Here is a 19,482-nt window from a genome sequence, read left to right as displayed (position 1 = left end):
CCATTTGTAGCTAGACTTTGTTCCTAAGAGCCAAGTGGTCACAGCACAAGCAAAGCCGGATCTGAGGAATCCTGGGAGACGGACCTGGGAGTCCTAGTGGGCCAATCCCTTAAACACGTGTGCGACAGCAGCCAAAAAAGCCAATGCAATTCCTGGGTCGTATAAACAAAGGCAAAGAAACAGAATCACATGAAATATTAGTGCTGCTTTCTAAAGCCTCAGTAAGGCCACGCCTGGAACACGGCATCCAGTTTTGATCACCACATTACAAAAAGGACGATTAAGGGCCTGGAAGCTAAAGCATATGAGGAAGGGCTGCGGGATTTGAGGATGGCCAGTCTAGAGAAAAGGAGGACTGGAGGGGACATGATAGCAGCGTTCCAGTATTTGAGGGGCTGCCACAAAGAAAAGGGGGGATCAACCTATTCTCCAAAGCACCTGAGGTCAGGACAAGAAGCAACGGATGGAAACTCACCAAGGAGAGAAGCAACTTAGAACTAAGGAGAAATTTCCTGACAGTGAGAACAATTAACCAGTGGAACAACTTGCCTCCAGAAGTTGTGAGTACTCCAACACTGGAGGTTTTTAAGAAGAGACTGGACAACCATTTGTCTGAAGTGGTGTAGGGTCTCCTGCCTGAGCAGGGGGTTGGACTAGAAGACCTCCAAGGTCCCTTCCAGCTCTATTCTGATTGATTGATTGATTGAACCCGGTAACTTTCTCTTCTCCCAAGCCCTCCCCCCAGGGTCATCTTATGAGTGTCCAATAAGGTTCAGACTAGATTTCTATGGAGATTCTCAGCCATCCAGGTGATGGTTCTCCCAAAGGTGCATTTTCAGGAGGCAACTGGACTTCGGTTTTTCTTTGAAGGCGTTTCGCTTCTCATCCAAGGAGCTTCTTCAGCTCTGACTGGATGGTGGGGAAGGGAAAGATTGATATGCAACTGTCTGCAATTAGTATAAATCCTTCCATTCCCCCCCCCCCCCCCGCCCATCCAGTCAGAGCTGAAGAAGCTTCTGGGATGAGAAGAGAAATGTCTTCAAAGAAAAACCAGAAAGTCCAGTGGCCTCTTGAAAAAGCACCTTTGGGCTGAAAGTAGGTGTTTTGGTAAGAGTCGGCGCCTCTTTGCTGGGCATTTGCATTCCGTCCCCCCTGCTACAAATAGTCTCCTCCTCTTCTATTTTTCTTCCTCCTCCTTCCCTTCTCTTCCTCCTCTTTTCCTCCTTCCTTCCTTCCTCCTCTTAGCGCTGATGATGTTACCTAGTTTGGGTCATGAAACATCTGCAAGGATACCACCTAGCTCGGAGAACACCAAGGACCTCACAATCTTCTCCTTCTTCTCTACCTTTTCTCTTTTTCTTCTTCCTCCTCCCACAAACCTCTCTGCCTTCTAGCACTTACGATGTTCCCCAATTGGATCATGAAACATCTGCAAGGGAACCACCAAGCCCAGAGAGACCCAAGGACCCCACAGTTCATCCCTGAGCTACCAGTAGTCTCCTCTCCTCCTTCCACTCCTCCTTCCCTTCCTCCTCTTTCTTCCTTTCTTCCTCTGTAAAGAGAGGAAGGCAGCCTCCATCTCTCCGCAGAGGATAACTCGGGAAACCTTTTCCTGCAGGAGGGAAGGTGCCGGCTGAGTTTTTAAATTCCGGCCGTGTTTCTCAACTAACGGGGGAGGGGGAGGGGAAGCCTGGGGAGGGGGATTTCCTGCTGCAAAGCCATTAGCTGGGCTTTCTTTGACCTGTGCAGAGGCCTTTGCCAGCTGCCAGGCACCAGCCGAGACGCTGCCGGAAGGGCCAACCGTACAACACAAAAGACAAATGGATTTACGTGCAGGGCGGACGGCCCCTTGCCAGCAGCTGCAGCAGGAGGAGGAGGAGGAGCAGCCTCTGCGAAAGCTTTCACAAAAAGGACACAACAGGATAACTTGAGTTGGAAGGGAACTCAGAGGCCCTCTAGTCCAGCCCCCTGCTGAAGCAGGAAACCCTAGGCAGGGATTAACAACTGACAACAGTTCGTTTAGTAACCGTTCAAAGTTACAACAGCACTGAAGAAAGTGACTTAGGTCCCAAAGGTGACCCACCTTTATCAAGAGCCTTGGTAGTACAGTGGTCTAAGGCACCCTGTTATTAAGACCAGCTGCCTGCAATTACTGCAAGTTCAAATCTCACCAGGCTCAAGGCTGACTCAGCCTTCCATCCTTTCTAAGGTAGGTAAATTCAGGACCCAGTTTGTGGGGGCAATAAGCTGACTTTGTATAAATATACACAAGGATGAAGGCTATTGCTTAACGCATTGTAAGCCGCCCTGAGTCTCCGGAGAAGGGCGGCATATAAATCAAATTAAAAAAAAAAAAAAAAAAGCAAGTGGAGTTTCTGTTTTTTTCTTTGAAGATGTTTCTCTTCTCATCCAAGAAGCTTCTTCAGCTCTGACTGGATGGTGGGGAAGGAAAGGGTTTATACTCCTTGCAGGCAGCTGGTGATTTGCATCCTTTTAGAGGGTCGTTGAGGCCACTTGGAGGTTTATCTGTGTCCTCAGGGTCACCTGAGTGGTGCAAATGGGTGTGGAGCCTCCTTGGAATTACTCAAAGGACTGTGTTGTTGTCACACCCATTTGCACCACTAGGTGACCCTGAGGACACAGATAAACCTCCAGGTGGCCTCAACGACCCTCCAAAAGGATGCAAATGACCAGCTGTCTCCAATATAAATCCTTCTATTCCCCGCCATCCAGTCAGAGCTGAAGAAGCTTCTTGGATGAGAAGCGAAACGTCTTCAAAGAAAAACCAAGAAAGTCCAGTGGCCTCCTGAAAAAGCCCCTTTGGGACAACCAATACCTGGATGACAGAGAAGCTCCACAGGCATTTAAGTGACTTATGACCGTTTTTCACACTTACGACCATTGCAGCTTCCCCCATGGTCACGTAATCAAAATTCAGACCCTTGGCAACTGGCTCGTACGCTTGACGGTCGTAGTGTCCCAGGGCCGTGTGATCCGTTTTTGCGACCTTCTGATAAGCAAAGTCGATGGAGAAGCCAGATTCGCTTAACGAACGTTTCACTTAGCAACATAACATCTCCCCTCAACTTTTTACTTTTGCATGATCATAGAAACTATCCATTTCTATAACAACAAAATCTTATCTCATCGGTAAAACCCAAAGTTTCATTTTTTTAACCCCACCTCCAGCACAAAGTCCAGAAGTGGTTTCCAGATAGAAATAAAGGTATTTGTAATTTTTTTTTGTCTTTAATTAAAACAGTCAATTTAGCCATCTCTGCTAGCTCCATCAGTTTTTGCAGCCTGGGCCCATTTCTTTTCCCAAAGCAGCCTCCTTTGGCAAGAGCTTGGGTTACAATGATGGACCATTTAACCACTTGTGGACTTCGATTCCCAGAATTCCTGAGCCAGCCAGCATGGCTGGCTCAGGAATTCTGGGAGTCGAAGTCCACAGGTCTTAAAGGGACCATGGCTGCCCATCCCTTCTCTAAGTGATTAAGACGAACTGCCTGCCCTCCGGTAGAACAAATATTTCAAATAAAAAACCAACCTTGGACAGATCGGTCAAACATCTATCGATCCGTAAAAGCCCCGAACTTAAATTGCCATGAATATTCCAAGCATCAGCTCCCCCTGCAGCTGCCTTGAGCTCTGATCAATATGCAATTGCTTCCTCTGAAGAAAAGAGGCTTTAATTGCAATTGCCCGGAGTGGTGGGTGCTCCATCACCAGAGGTTTTCAAGGAAAAGATGGGACAGCCGTTTACCCAGGGAGAGATGAAGACTCCTGCCGTGGGATGGGCAAGGGGGGTGGACTAGAAGACCTCCAAGGTCCCTTCCTTCCCAGCCCTAGTTCCCAAGCTGGAACACCAACTTGGTTTTAGCCTTTTAACTCTTGTGATTTTTCAAGGTGGGGCAAGCAAGCTTGGAAACGGAAGAACAAAAGAACAGAGTTGAAAGGGACCTTGGAGGTCTTCTAGTCCACCCCCAAACCCCCTTTCTGTGTTTCTGTGTGTGTTGTGGGAATGAACTGTCATTCATCCCAGTTCCTCTGTTCAATGCACAGGCCTTCGGAGCGCTGAAAAGCTAACTTGCTAAACGTACTTGGGATAAACACGTGTCCACCATCCAACAAAACATTTAAAAAATAAAATAAAAATAAGTAAAGTATAAAATCGATACAGGTAGTCCTTGATGTACGACCACAATTGAGCCTAAAATTTATGTTGCTAAGTGAGACATTTATTAAGTGAGTTTTGCCCCATTTTAGGACCATTCTCACCACAGCTGTTAAGCGAGCCACTGCGGTTGCTAAGTTAGTCACACGGTTGTTAAGTGAACCTGGCCTTCCCCATTGACTTTGCTCGCCAGAAGGTCACAAAAGGGGATCACGTGACCCCAGGGCACAGCAACCGGCATAAGTACATGCCAGTGGCCAAGCGTTTGAATTTTGATCACATGATCATGGGGCTGCTACGAAGGTCGTAAGTGTGAAAAACAGTCCTAAGTCACTTGTTTCACTGCCATTGTGACTTTGAGCGGTCACTAAATCATCATCATCATCATCATTTAACGATCCCATAATCCCTTGCAGGGTAGAGTCTGGGCAACTGAATGGAGCTAGCAGAGAGTTTTAATGGCCGGATGCCTTTCCTGTTGCCAGTACGGAGTTTCGTTCAGCAGATATATCCCCATCGTGCCCAGAGAGAGAAATATCTGCCTCTACCTAGGATCGAACTCCTGTTTGTGAGGCGAGTGCTCCACCTCTGGGCCACCGCACCACTCTGAGTGGTCACTAAATGAATGGTTGTAAATTGAGGACTACCTGTAGTACCATCCCGGTCAAAATAGGTGCCGTTTCCTTGCATGGAAAATGGACAGGAGACCTTGTGGATGGTCTGGAACCGCTCCTCCTTGTGTCCATTTCTTCGCCGCTTCTGCCCACTCCTATAGCGGTCACAGCCAGAGACACAAAGCCTTACTTGTGGGTCAATACAGGTGGTCCTCGACTTACGACCACAACGTCTCTTGCTAAGTGAAATGTGAGTTTTGCTCCATTTTACGACCTTTCTTACCACAATTGTTCAGTGGTTGTAAGTTATTAACATTTGTGAAGTGAATTTGGCTTCCCGCGGACTGCGACCGTTATAAATACAAGTCAGTTTCCAGGTGTTTGAATTTTGATCACATGACACATACACACACACCCGGGGATGCCACAACGGTCATAAGGGTGAAAAATGGCCCCAAGACACTTTTTTCAGCGGTGTTGCAACTTCTGACGGTCACTAAATGAATAAGTCGTAGACTGTGTGTAAGGCTCCAGGGAGAGAGAATTTCCTTTTTCTCTTTTGAGAGATTCCTTGAACCTCCGGCCAGGAGGGGAAAACGGGACCCCCATTGTGAAGGTGCATAAAAACCAGCACACTGGAGGCCAAAGTGCTTTTTTTTCCCCCCCTCAGGCAGGAAAAAAGCAGCCATCATGGGGGGAATCGATAAGGATTTTTTTTTTTCCAGAAGGTGGGCGGGGGTCCTTTGGCTGCTGGGCTCCTCCGGCCGGCTGACCTTTCCCGTCCATCTCCAGCCCAGCCGGAGGGCTGAGAAAGGCCAAGTCCACCGAGAGGCTCTGGGTGGACGGTTGGATTTGAACCGAGAGCAACTCTGACCCACCTTTCTTAGCCGGTGATGGGTTTGCGTGCCTGTCTTGCTTACTCGTTTTTATAACATTTGCAGGCTGCTCCGTCTCACCCCCTGTAGAAAAGATGATTTGTTCTCTAAAGAGCCAGACACAAGGAAGTGCATTGATTCAGTTGAGGGGAAAGCAGGAAATCCTCTAAAAAGAGACACTTGTCTTAGGGGTACCCTCAGTCCCTCAGTCTTAGGGGTACCTCTTAGCGGGCTAGAAAAAGTAAATGAATTACTTACCAGGCATTAAACAGACTAGAGAATAGAAGGGGAGGGAAGGGAATGGAATGGAATGGAACGGAGCAGAATAATAGAATAGCGAATAAAAAATAGAATAGAACAGAGAGGACTAGAATAGCTAGTGAATAAAGAATAGACTAGTCCAGGGGTCTCCAACCTTGGCAACTTTAATCCTGGCAGACTTCAACTCCCAGAATTCCAAGCTTTGTATGCTTGCTGGCTGGGGAATTCTGGGAGTTGAAGTCCGCCAGGATTAAAGTTGCCAAGGTTGGAGACCCTTGGACTAGACAAATAGAATAGAAATTGAATGAAATGGAATGGAGGGGAGGGAGGGAAATAGAATAGAACAGAACAGAACAGAATAGCATTAGGAATAAGAACAGAACAGGAATAGAATAGAACAGAACAGAACAGAATAGAATATGAACTCCAAATATTTACGTAGAGAAATGTTTGAGACAGTGTGACTTACTCATTTATACCATACAAAGAAAATGAGATGCAATTCTGTATATCCAGATGCTTTTGCTGTTTTTGTTGAATAAGCGGTAATCTAAAATCTACTGAAAGTTTTGATCCCGAAGTTAAAACGTTTCCCAATTGTTCAATCAGAATCCGGATCTCTGATTTCTTACTCCAGTCATTCTTTCCAATTGGCCTGTCGGATTGATCTATCAATAATGGCTATCGATAACAAAAAAACAGAATGCTGGGCTTTTTTGTCTCACAAAATTTAGTAATACCTTCTAATAATTTCTTTTTCTTCCATTCAGTCATTCTTGTAGATACGTCCCTGCGGTTTTCTTGGCAAATGGGTTGTTATTGCCTCCTTCCTGGGGCTGAGAGGGAATGACTGGCTGAAGTTCACTCAACTGGCTTTGTGCCTAAGGCAGGACTAGAACTCAGGGTCTATCAGTATATAGCTTGGTGCCTTAACCACACTCCTCCTCCTCTTCCTCCTCCTCCCTTCTACCACTGATGATGTCCCCTAGTTGGGTCATAAAACATCTGTAAGGAAGCCACTAAGCTCAGAAAGCAGCAAAGACTCCACAGTCCCTTTCCTTCTCCTTCTCCTTCTCCTTCTCCTTCCTGCCCCTCTTCCTCCTCTCTTAGGGTGCCCCTCTAGCACTGATGATGTTACTTAGTTCGGTCGTGAAATGTCTACAAGAGAACAGCCAAGTTCAGAGAGCACTAAGAACCTCACAGTAGTAGGCCTCCTTCTTCTCTTCCTCCTTCTCCTTCTCCCTCCCCTTACCCTTCTCCTCCCCTTCCCCTCCTCCTCCCCACTCCTTCTCTTCTTTTGATGATGTTATCAAGTTGGGTCATGCAATGTTTACAAGAAAACAACCAAGCTAAGAGGGCATCAAGGACCCCTCCACCACCACCACTGCTCTCCTCCTCCTCCTCCTCCTCCTCCTCCTCCTCCTCCTCCTCCTCCTCCTCCTCCTCCTCCTCCTCCTCCTCCTCCTCCTCCTCCTCCTCCTCCTCTCAGCAAACACCTCTCCCTTCTAACATTGATGATGTTCCCTAGTTGGGTCATGAAACATCTGCAAGAAAACAGTCAAGCACAGAGAGCATCAAGGAACCGATAGTCCTTCTCTGCCTCTTCCTCCTCCTCCTCCTCCTCCTCCTCCTCCTCCTCCTCCTCCTCCTCCTCCTCCTCCTCCTCTTCCAGCACAGCCCAGGCTCATGGGCCCAACTCTCCTTTCCCCTCAGAGAGAAGAAGATCTCCCGGAGCAGCGCCCTGAAGGTCTTGGACCACGCCATGATCGGGCCGGAGGGGGCCGACAACTGCCACAAATTTGTGGACATTCTGGGCCTCCGCACCATCTTCCCTCTCTTCATGAAGTCCCCGAAGAAGATCAAGAAGGTGGGGGCCTCCGAAAAAGAGCACGAAGGTAGGCCTTCCTCCCCGCTCGCCCTTCCTTGCTTTCTTCCCAGGACAGGTGTCTTCCAAAGGAGGGCTTGGTCCAGCCACGCTCCCTCCTGCTTTCCTCCGCCGGGCAAAGCCAGCCAGCAAAGAAAACCGGGAGGCGTCCGGGCTCCTCCTGGTAGTTCCAACTCCCTCCCTGCTCGCTGGGAGGCTAATTAGCTCCGGCATCTGTGCCCGTGTGCCCGGCCTGTTTGAAGCTGTCTCTTTGATGCCAGCTCTTTGGAAAAGAGTAATGAGCCCACTGCAAATGTCACCTCCAAAGCAGTATTTTTGGCTCCCGGCACTGAAGTGTGACATGAACATCAGGCAGCGCAGACACAAATTGCTGGTGTTACGTTCTCCCTTTTCCTTCCGCTGAGTCCCCAGAGGTGGGTGGGGTGGGGGAACATCCAGGATTCCCATCAGCCTGGTTTCAACGTGCTTCAGTCACGAGGAGTAGCGAGGCTGGCACGAAAGATGGAATAAGGACACCTCCCCGGACAGGGGTTTCCAGAAACAGGCCAAGGTGTGCGTGATTCGTTGCCCCGGGAATGAAGCGGGACACAAACGATCCACCTAGAAAGTGTGCCACGGCTTCCTTTGTGCTCAAGAAATACACATGAAAGGTGAACAGAGGGAGAAAACGCCATTTGGGCTTCACGGAAGAGCCACAGTGGAGCAATGGTTAGAGTGCAGTATTGCAGGCTACTTCTGCTGATCAGAGGCTGCCTGCAATTTGGCAGTTCAAATCTCACCAGGCTCAAGGTTGACTCAGCCTTCCTGCCTTCCGAGGTGGGTAAAATGAGGACCCAGATTGTTGGGGGCAAATATGCTGACTCTGTAAACCGTTTAGAGAGGGCTGGAAAGCACTGTGAAGCAGTATATAAAGGCTATTGCTAGTTAGTCCTTCCTTCCTTCCTTCCATTTCCTTTCCTCCCTCTTCTCCTTTCTGTTCCATCCTTCTTCTAGTCTATTCCTTCCTTCCTTCCTTCCTTCCTTCCTTCCTTCCTTCCTTCCTTCCTTCCATCCATCCATCCATCCATCCATTTCCTTTCCTCTATCTTGTCCTTTCTGTTCCATCCTTCTTCATGTCTATTCCTTCCTTCCTTCCTTCCTTCCTCCCTTCCTTCCTTCCTTCCTTCCTTCCTTCCTTCCTTCCTTCCTTCCTTCCTTCCTTCCTTCCTTGAGCCATGGTGGCGTAGTGGTTAGAATGCAGTACTGCAGGCTCTTTTTGCTGACTGCCGGCTGCCTGCAATTTGGCAGTTCGAATCTCACCAGGCTCAAGGTTGACTCAGCCTTCCATCCTTCCCAGGTGGGTCAAATGAGGGCCCAGATAGTTGGGGGCAAGAGGCTGACTCTAAAACGCTTAAGGGAGGGCTGTAAAGCCCTGTGAAGCAGTATAGAGGTCTAAGGGCTGTTGCTATTTCTGAAGTTGTGGTCCCTTCTGCTAAGAGTTGCTCTGTGTGGCGAATTTGTGACTGAGATTTGCAAGGAACGAAGCTAGCCTTGGTCGTCAGCGTGCAAAAGTATTCCAGGGTAAATGTCCATGGAGATTCTCCATCATCCAGATCATGGTTGTCATGAAGGTGCATTTCCAAAAGTCAGTATTTATAGTTTTATTCATTTATAATATGACGTATAAAGAGAAAACAAAAAGCAAATATTAGGGAAATTAGGAAAGGAAAAAGGGAAGTGGACAGTGGGTAAAAGCAGGGGGGGGGAAAGACATTGACTTCTGACTCCTTTGGTGCAGTAAAATAAGGCATTAAAATCTACCCTTGAAGACTTTTTCCTTTTTCCTAATAATAGAAACTAGCCAGTTCTATAACAACACATCTATCTAATCGGTAAAACCCAAAATAAAATTTTCATTTTTTTCCCCCACTTCAAGCACAAAGTCCAGACGCTGTTTCCAGTGAGGTGCTTTTCCAAAAGTCAATTGGACTTGGTTTGGGGTTTTTTTTTTCTTTGAAAACGTTTCACTTCTCATCCAAGAAGCTAGAACTGAAGAAGCTTCTTGGATGAGAAGCGAAATGTTTTCAGAGTGGCGGGGGGGACTTCCAAGAAAATCCAGTTGCGAAAGAGAGACGTTGTGAGTCTCGAAGGCGGAAGAAAAATTAATCTCCTGTCAGGATTAATAGGAACTAGGCCTTAAGGAAAGAGAGTGCGCAAGCAGTTTGATAGAGAGTGGAAAGAATTATGCTGCCAATGACACAGCAATATGTGGAATTCGCTAATGAGAAAAAGTGTGTAGAAAGGATTCTTGGTGGAATGATGAAAGGAGGAAAAAAGGTAGATGAGGGAGGAATGCATTCCACAGAATGAGCGCAGCCAAAAACAGAGACATCAGGTGAATACAGAGAGAAAGATCCGTGTTGTCGAAACAAAGTAAGGAATAAGATCAAAAGATGCAAACAAAATGCGGAACAGTTCTTGTGGAAATAAAAAAAAATACTTTGAAAGTAGGTAAAAAGAACTAAACAAAACATTTTTGGGGAAACAATGGAATTACAAATAAGAGATTAAAAACCCACGTTTGAAAGTAATGATGAAAAAAATATAGGTTTTTTTGGGAATGAATATGATGTGGATAGAAGAGAAATGAAATATTCAAGAGTGTCCAAGTTTGGTAACTTTAAGACTTGCGGACTTCAACTCCCAGAATTCCCCAGGCAGCATTGAATTCCGAGAGTTGAAGTCTACAAGTCTTAGAGTTGCCAGAGTTGGAGACCCCTGCACTAAATGTTAGTATTTAAAGGGGAAAAAATGATGAAAATAATTATTTCTTTCTACTATGATTATAGTCTGACCCAGCCCTTGTAGACTCCACGCAGGATACAACCAAAGTATGCATGCAAAGCACACTAATGTTAGAAATCAACATTTGAAAAAAAAACTGGTACAAAAGCACTGTTTGCTTAGTCTCACAGCCAAATGCCAACTTCTGTTTTGGCCTGTTCTGGAAATACTTGTAGAGTAGGAACTATCTCTATCTCCCTGGAGAAGTAGAAATTTTCCGTAAAAAAAAGAAAAGCCATGCAGAGGATTTATTAACAGAGTGGGAAGGGACCTTGTAGGTCATCCAGTCCAACCCCCTGCCCAAGCAGGAGACCCTACACCATTTCTGACCAATGGCAGTCCAGTCTCTTCTTGAAAGCTTCCAGGGATGAAGCTCCCACAACATCTGAAGACAACTTCTGTTCCATGGGTTGATTGTTCTCCCTGTCAGAAAATTCCTCCTTATTTCCAGGTTGAATCTTTCCTGGATCAGTTTCCATCCGTTATTCCTTGGATGGATGGAATTTGTTACTTGGCATCTCCCCTCCCAAAATCTGCACGGGATGCTCTCCAGATGGCCTGACTGCATGGACAGAATCAATGTTGGCCAGTTGTTGCCTTGTACATCGAAGTGCCGTGCTCCAAAAGGCTTTAAAGGAGGTAGCTAGCACTTCAGAATTGGTCCAGTGGTCTGTTGGCAAACAGTGCAACTTCAGAAGTAGTCTGCTTGCAGGCGCCAGGCGGGCTGCCCCATTTGATGGATTGATTGATTAATTGATCAATCGATTGAGTTTATATGCCACCTATATATGCCACCTTTTTGAGATGTTAGATTTTTAATTGTCTATGGGTTTTAGTTGGGAAGTTTTAAATTTTGGGCCAAAGTTGTGTAATTCTTTTAAAAAAATTTAAATTTTGTATTGGAATGTTTTTTATTTTTGGCTGTGCACCGGCTGAGTCCAGCAGGAGAAGGGCAGTTTACAAATTTAATAAAAATAAATAAAATAAATAAATATATCCCTATCCAAATCAACTCTGAGCAGCTCGCAGCACGATAAAATCAGGAATATAGAAACAGCATAACAGGAACTGTCCCACGAACAAAAACGAAGAGAAACAGGAACTCAAATTAATTGAGAATCTTGCAGCAACTGTCCCTTCCCGGCTGCCTCCAAAACCCGTTACCGGAACGTTGAAAGGTTGGCTAGGCTGCAGGTGTAGACGGTGTATCTAGAGAAGGGCTGCCATGGGAACGTTAGCTCACTTTACGCAGCAGTTTTACAACTTGCTTGATGTGTTTATGGAGGCTGCGTCCCCACCTGGTGGCTGGAAGAAAGGTGTTAATTCTTTTCTTACGCAGAGCAAAAGGTAGCAAGAGCGAACGCAACAGGCACAGGGGGATTTATTTGCCGAGGGAAGGTATTTGGCAGATTTCCAGCTGAAAGTGTACCAAAGTGACAAGGAACAAGACGTTGAAATGTTTGCTCTTCGGCAGGTCATTGAGAAGGACGGGAAAGGGAGCCAAGAGCAAGTGGATTTAGAGAAAGCACACGATAAAGCGAATAATGGGATAATTTGCATGTTCAAAGAAAAGATGGGATCTGAGTGAAGGTGGCCTGAATTATGAAGGAGAGTTTAAAAAACAGGCCAGGCGCTCCGCTGGTCTGCAGAGAAGGAAGGACTATCACCAGGGTGCAAAACTAAGAAGGAAAAAGGAATCGGCCGAGAGGAAGGAGAAGGCTGGGTAAGCTCTGGCTGGACATGATAGCAGTCCTCAAAAAGAATAAAACGAGAAGTTTAAAGAACAGAAGGCGATGTACAGGTAGTCCTTGACTTACAACAGTCATTTATTTCATTCTCTCATTTAATGACCGTTCAAAGTTACAACCGCACTGAAAAAAGTCACTTAGGACCGTATTTCACACTTAGGACCATCGCAACAGCCCCACAGTCACAGGATTTACCCTTGGATGCTGGACAGCTGGCTCACATTTATGACGGTCGCACCGTCCCGGGATCACACGATCCCCTTTTTGCGACCTTCTGACACGCAAAGTCAAGGAGGAAGCCAGACTGGCTTAAAGAACCCTGTTAGTAACATAACATCTGCAGTGGTTCACTTAACAACCGTGGCAAGAAAGGTCGTAAAATGGGACAAAACTCACTTCGCAAATGTTTTCACTTAGCAACATAAATGTTGGGCTCAATTGCGGTCGTAAGTCGAGGACTGCCTCTATTAATCGTTTCATACTTTTCCTATTAGTGACCACGTTTTCATCAAAATTATTGTAACTCTTGTATTTCTGGATTGACTTTATTATTATTGGCCACCGTTCCATGGAAATTGAACTTTTATATTTGCTGAACTCTCCTGTGGCGAGTGGCCCAAAGCAGCACCCTGGCCTCGAGTTCTGATTCCATGCTGAAATGTAGGGTAACCCTGAATATTGGTACATCCCAGATAGTTCCTCCCCAAACTCAGCCATGGTCAACGATGAGTGAAATGAAGAGCAGCAAAGACGGCCAGGGGTCTGGGGGCTAAACGGTGCAACGAAGGGTTGAGAGGACTAGGCATGTCTAGCTGAATGAAGAAATGGACTCAGGGTGACACGATAGCAGTCTTCCAATATTGGAGGGGCTGCCACAGAGAAGAAGGGGTCAAATTATTCTCCAGAGCCCCTGAAGGCAGGACGAGAAGCAACGGAGAGAAATCCACAACCTAGAAAGAAGGGCAAATTTCCTGAAAGTGAAATCAAAAATGAAAAGCCTGGACTTGTGGGCGCTGCATCACTGGAGGCTTTTAAGAAAAATTTACAGAAGAATACGGGAGAACCGAGTTGGAACGGTTCATGGAAGTCTTCTAGTCCAGTGGTCACCAACAACTGGTGGCCCGTGAGAAAATTTTGGGGGTCCGCAGAAAAATTATTTGCATTTTTTTATATTGCACTAAATACTGTTTATGTTTTTTTTTTAAAAAAATCATATTAGTTGTCCACGGGATTTAAAATTATGAATTTAGTGGTCCCTGAGGTCCGAAAGTTTGGTGACCCCTGTTCTAATCCAAGCAGGAGGCCCTAGATCAGAGGTCTTCACACTTGGCAGCTTTAAGACTTGTGGACTTCAGCTCCCAGAATTGAAGTCCACAAGTCTTAAAGCTGCCAAGTGTGAAGACCTCTGCCCTAGGTAGACCAATCTGTATAGATTGGACAACCAGTTGACCAGGATGGAATCAGGCTCCTGCCTCGGACCGGGGGTTGGACTAGAAGACCTCCAAGGTCCCTTAAAGCTGTCTGATTCTAGAATTCCATCAGAGGCCTCTGCCCCCCTCCCAGAGCCCCAAATCAACCACGGCCTCCTTCCCTTTGTTTTTCCACTCATTAGGAGTGTTTTGACTCTTCCAACCCAAAGAACCAAGCAAGCGGCAGTCTCTTTTATCTGCCACCGTGATGGCGAGCCTATGGCACGCGGAGCCATATCTGTGGGCACGCGAATCGTTGCCCTAGCTCAGCTCCAGTGCACAGCTGATTTTCGGCTGGCCCCACCCACGCCACCCTCCCCTCCCAGGAGTCTCCACGCAGCCCCTTTTAGATGCCAGGTAAGTACAGGGCTCACATGGAGGCTCTGGGAGGGCATTTTCGGCCTCCGGAGGGCCTCTGGAGGATGGGGAGGCCATTTTCACCCTCCCCAGGCTCCAAGAAAGCCTCTGGAGCCTGGGGAGTGTGAAAAACGGGCCTACTGGGCCCACTGGTAACTTTTTTGCCGTCACGTGCCAAAAGCAGGCGGGGCGGGGCGCAGGGGGGCATTGAATTATGGGTGTGGGACCCCCTCCCCCCCTTCACTACCCCCGCTTTTGGCACGCGATGGCAAAAAGGCTTAGCCACCCCTGATCTACCAGTTCCACCTCCAGCACTTTCCTGGCCTTCGTCGTCCACCTTCCGTAGGACTTTCCATCCTCAGCTTGGAGCTTCGGAAAGCTTCACAAAAAAATAAACCTTAAAATTCCTGCAAGACGACAGAACGTCAATAAAAAGACAGCCTCATCCGTACTACAGCCGGCTCCTTTCCCAGGACGCTGCGTGTTCTGCTTTAAAATCAGGCCAAGGGGTTTTTTTTTTGACGAAGGATGTGAAACACAAACCTGAATACCTAAAAAAAAAACAAAAAAACCCTGATGTATTTATTTATTTATTTATTCTCTTGGCCCTTTTTCTCATTCTAATTAGCTCTGCGTTGTTTCTACGACCAAGCAGGACAGCCCAGGGATAAGTTCTCATTTCCCCCCTTTAATTGCTCGTTTTAATGAGAGCAATTCTCCTGGTGCAGCCCGTATCTTCCCTCCAAGTAGCCCCCCAAGCTGTGTTTCCCCCCCACCCCATCCCACCCCCGTCCGGCTGCCCAGGGATATCTTGTCACCTCCGCCATATGGCCTGCCCTGATTTATGGCCCTTTTGCAAAAGCTCTCGGCCGTTTCAGCCGCTTTCGCTTCCAGCTCTTAGACCAGAAATGGAAACCCATTGGGTGGGCTGCAAACGCAGGTAGTCCTCGACTTACGACCGCAATTGAGCCCCAAATGTCCATGGGTCATCAAGAAGGTAGTTACGTGAGTTTTGGCCCATTTTCACACCTTTCTCGGCCCAGTCGTTAAGCGAATCACCGTGATTGATAAAAGTCAGCAACCCGGATGTTAAGTGAATCTGGTTTCTCCACTGATTTGGCTTGTCTGAAGGTCACGACGGTCCTCCAAAACCTTCCACTCACAGGTAATCCTCAGCTTACGACCGCCATGGCTATGCAGGACAGTTGTTAAACTGCCAGATTTGCTGTAATGGTTTAAATTAGGAACACGGTTGTTAAGTGAATCTGGCTTCTCCATTGACGGCTTGTCAGATGGTCGCAAAAGGGGATGATGTGATCTCAGAGACACTGCGGCTGTCATGAGTCAATGGCCAAGCGTCTGAATTTGGATCACGTGAGCACGGGGAGGCTGCAACGGTCGTAAGTGTGAGAAACTATCCTAAGTCCCTTCTTTTTCCAGTGCCGCTGTAACTTTGAACGGTCGCTAATCGAATGGTTGTAATTTAAGGACTGCCTGGATCTCACTCCTTCTCCAAAGAGAGATGTCTAGACTCAAGAGTGCCCTTTTTCTCACTTCCATCCAAAGCACAGGTGTCAACTTGCAAAGCTTTCCAGTTGCCCTGAGCAGGAGGGAGGGAGAACTGAAGTGCATTCCATACATTCTTTCTGACCGCAATCAGAAGGAGGGTGTTAGGTTTCACAGCCAGCCAAAGTGGTTAATGGGAGAATGTGATTTACGACATGGCCAGGGAGGAGGGGAGAGACAGGGTCGTAGGGGAACGTAAATCTACGTAGGATCAGTCCTAACTGCATCCGAGTATTGCCGGGCATCTTTCGGAAACTTGACAACAGGCATTCCTTGAAATACGACCACTCAGTGAATGGCCATTCAAAATTCCAACAGACATCCCCCCCCCCCCGAAAAGTTATTCCCAGTGTTAAACTGTTCGCTCAGTGGCTGCTGCGTCTTGATGACTTGCTTGGTAGCTCAGGAGGCCCCCAGCTCTGAGCTGCCTCTGGGGTGGCTCTTTGTGGGGGCATCCAGGACCCTCAGGCTGCCCGTCCCCGGGACCCCTTCAGGTGGGGCTCAAGGAAACTTTTGATTTGGACTCTGCCTAGGCAGATTTATTTTATTTATTTATTTGTCAAGCATATGTAAGATAACAGATAAAACATAATTTGAATACATGAAAAGAATAAGAGTAAAAAGGGACATTAGGACAGGGACAGTAGACACTCTGGTGCACTTATGCATGTCTTCTTTCCTTCCTTCCTTTGTCTCCCTCCTTTCCATTCTTCCTCTCTCTATTCTTCTTTCTTTCTTCCTTTCTTTCTTTCTTTCTTTCTTCCTTCCTCCCTCTTTTCTTCCTTCTTTCTTTCCTTCTCTCTCTTCCTTCTTTCCTCCCTCCCTGCATCTTCCCCTCCACCCTCCTTCTTCCCTCCCTCTTTTCCTTCCTTCCCTTCCAACAGGAGAGGAGAGATAACTCTCCACATAGATGTGACCCAGAGAGCAATCTGTCGCCACAACCCAACCCATCTCGCAAGAGTGAAAGATTTGGGCGTCTGGATCGGCCTCTCCCCTTAAGACCCGTGGAGATATTGGCCTCCGAGCCTCCCCCCTCCCTGCAATTCCAATTCTGTAGAACTCTAATTAGAGTCTTTGATTTCAGATTATCTTCTTTGTTTTTCAAAAAATAAACCTTGTTAAGGAATTGGGTCATAGGCAGGATATTACTAAGCAAAGTTAACTAAGCATTTTCAGAGGAAAAGTATGTAAGATTTGGATGGGCTAATAACCTTTTAATGTACACACTGCTTCCAGACATCGGGTCTTTGGCGTTATGGACTGTAAAAGCAGAACACATAAAAATAGAAGACATAAACTACTAAATTGCCATAACGATGGCTGGGCTATCAGAGCAACCCAAAATCATGGACTGCACAGCCACCAACGGTGGCATTTTGGGATGGCTTCTTGTCAAGAGGCCAGCTGCCCTCGGAGGGGAATGGGAAGCTACCTTCAGACCGTACTCAAATGTTTGCCCCCATCATTGGTCATTGGTGACCCATGCACAAAGTTTTGTAGGCTACCGTTCTGCTCCCACACCCAATAATGGAGACTAGCTGGACTCTTTCTTGAGTTGGAAACAAGGCTGAACACACAGATGCCCAGTGATGACATAGCTGGTGACTGAGGCAACATCTGTGTAGATAAGGAGGTGGGAGGGTGGGTGGATGGATATTGTTGGATGGAGGGATGGTAGGCCATTATTGGATGGATGGATGGAAGGAAGAATGAAGGAAGATCATTATTGGATGGATGGTAGGTAGACCATTATCAATGATGGATATCATTATAGATGAAGGAAGGAAGAACATCAGATGGGTGGATGGATGGGCAGGTGGGTGGATTGATGAAAGAATGGAAGGAACATTATTGGATGGATGGATGGATGGATGGATGGATGGATGGATAGATGGAACATTATTGGATGGGTGGGTAGATGGATGGATGGATGGAAGGAACATTGGATGGATGGGTGGGTGGATGGATGGATGGAAGGAACATTGGATGGATGGATGGATGGATGGATGGATGGATGGATAGATGGAACATTATTGGATGGGTGGGTAGATGGATGGATGGAAGGAACATTGGATGGATGGATGGATGGATGGATGGATGGATGGATGGATGGATAGATGGAACATTGGATGGGTGGGTAGATGGATGGATGGAAGGAACATTGGATGGATGGGTGGGTGGATGGATGGATGGAAGGAACATTGGATGGATGGATGGAACATTATTGGATGGATGGATGGATGGATAGATGGAAGGAACATTATTGGATGGATGGATGGAACATAATTGGATGGATGGATGGTAGACCATTATCAGATGGATGAATGCATGGATGCGTCCAATATCGATTCTTGGAACTGATGAAGCTTCTTGGGTGAGAAGTGAAACGCCCTCAAGGGAAAACTAAGTCCAGTCGCCTTGACAACCATGACCTGGATGACTGAGAATCTCCCTAGACATAAAGTCTCCCATAGACCTCGAATGCTTTGCCAGCCTAGGTTATGCGCAGAGATTATTTCCTGCTTCTCCAAACTGTTTATCTGTTCCTGCTCATTTTCTCACTTAAGGAGATCTTGGTAAGAAATGAGCGTATTGCGCCAGGCAAGGCTTGTTCAGATGTTCCAAAATAAAAAATAAATGAATTGGCAATTCTCCTGCTTATATGGATTTGGCACTTTCCATTCCTGGAAGCGACGTTTGTGGTTACCTCTGGCAGCGTGGTGGAGGTGTCCCTTTCTGTGGCGACTTGGGGGAGGGGGACCCAGAAGATCTCTCTTTGGGTCGTGGGTCTCTTCTACACAGGCAAATGGCAGCCCTGAAGTTTCTGAAAATTCTGGTTCTAAATCCTTTTGAACCAGAGGTCATTTTTGGACCAAAGCCTCTAAGAACAGCCTAAGAGTTTGAGAGTGGCATCCACTGGTGGGCTCCCCTTCACTGAAGATCCATTCAGGGCTGGATTAAATCGGTTTCCAGCTGTGAACCAGGGGTCAGATCCAGAAACCCACCTGGCCCCCATCCATACGGGCACCATCCCCTTGGGTTGCTCTGCGCTGGGGGATTTTAAGCAGGGCTGCCATCTGTGGTTATTAGAATCGTTCATTGTAATCTCTTGGTTTTTAAAAGATGCCTTTCGTTCGATGCGCACCAGTGGAGGCTTTTTTTCTATTTCTTTCTTTCTTTGTTTTATACTGTTAAATAATTTAAACGTAAGTAGCTAAGAATGTGTATAGTTGGATTTCAGCAAAGGCTCTCTTCCAACTCTCCTACGACAGAGGAGCGGGTGTAGAGTTAATGAGTCACAGAAACAGTCGGCTAAGTTCTCCTTCCATGAAGGACTTCCTACTACAAACCTCTGCACATCTTGAGCAGAAAAGATTCATAGATACAGATGAACAGAGTTGGAAGGGACCTTGTAGGTCATCTAGTCCAACCCCCCACCCAAGCAGGAGACCCTACACCCTTTCTGACAGATGGCAGTCCAGTCTCTTCTTGAAAGCCTCCAGGGATGAAGCCCCCACAACTTCCGAAGGCAACTTCTGGTCCATGGGTTGATTTCTCTCACTCAGAAAATTTCTCATGTCCAGGTTGAATCTCTTCTTGATCAGTTTCCATCCATTATTCCTTGTCTGGCCTTCAGGTGCCTTTGGGAAATAGCTTGACCCCCTTCCTCCTCTCTGGGGCAGCCCCTCAAGTATTGGAAGATGCTC

At 46.9% G+C, this 19,482-nt stretch overlaps 1 protein-coding gene across 1 annotated transcript in view; it reads left to right on the top strand.

Moving 5' to 3' along the window:
- CTNNBL1 (catenin beta like 1) overlaps positions 1–19,482 on the top strand; it is a 103,323-nt gene that overhangs the window by 45,383 nt on the left and 38,458 nt on the right. Inside the window, exon 11 of the mRNA XM_070941866.1 lies at positions 7,641–7,822. Within this exon, the coding sequence (XP_070797967.1) occupies positions 7,641–7,822 (182 nt within the window). The remainder of the gene's footprint in view (positions 1–7,640; positions 7,823–19,482) is intronic.

This window comes from Pituophis catenifer, unplaced genomic scaffold, assembly GCF_029215685.1.
Source record: "Pituophis catenifer annectens isolate HBS135680 unplaced genomic scaffold, rPitCat1.0.hap2 SCAF_3, whole genome shotgun sequence".
Classification (NCBI taxonomy): domain Eukaryota; kingdom Metazoa; phylum Chordata; class Lepidosauria; order Squamata; family Colubridae; genus Pituophis; species Pituophis catenifer.
The sequence above is the reverse complement of the archived record's forward strand: the minus strand, read 5'-3'. Positions and strand labels throughout refer to the sequence as shown.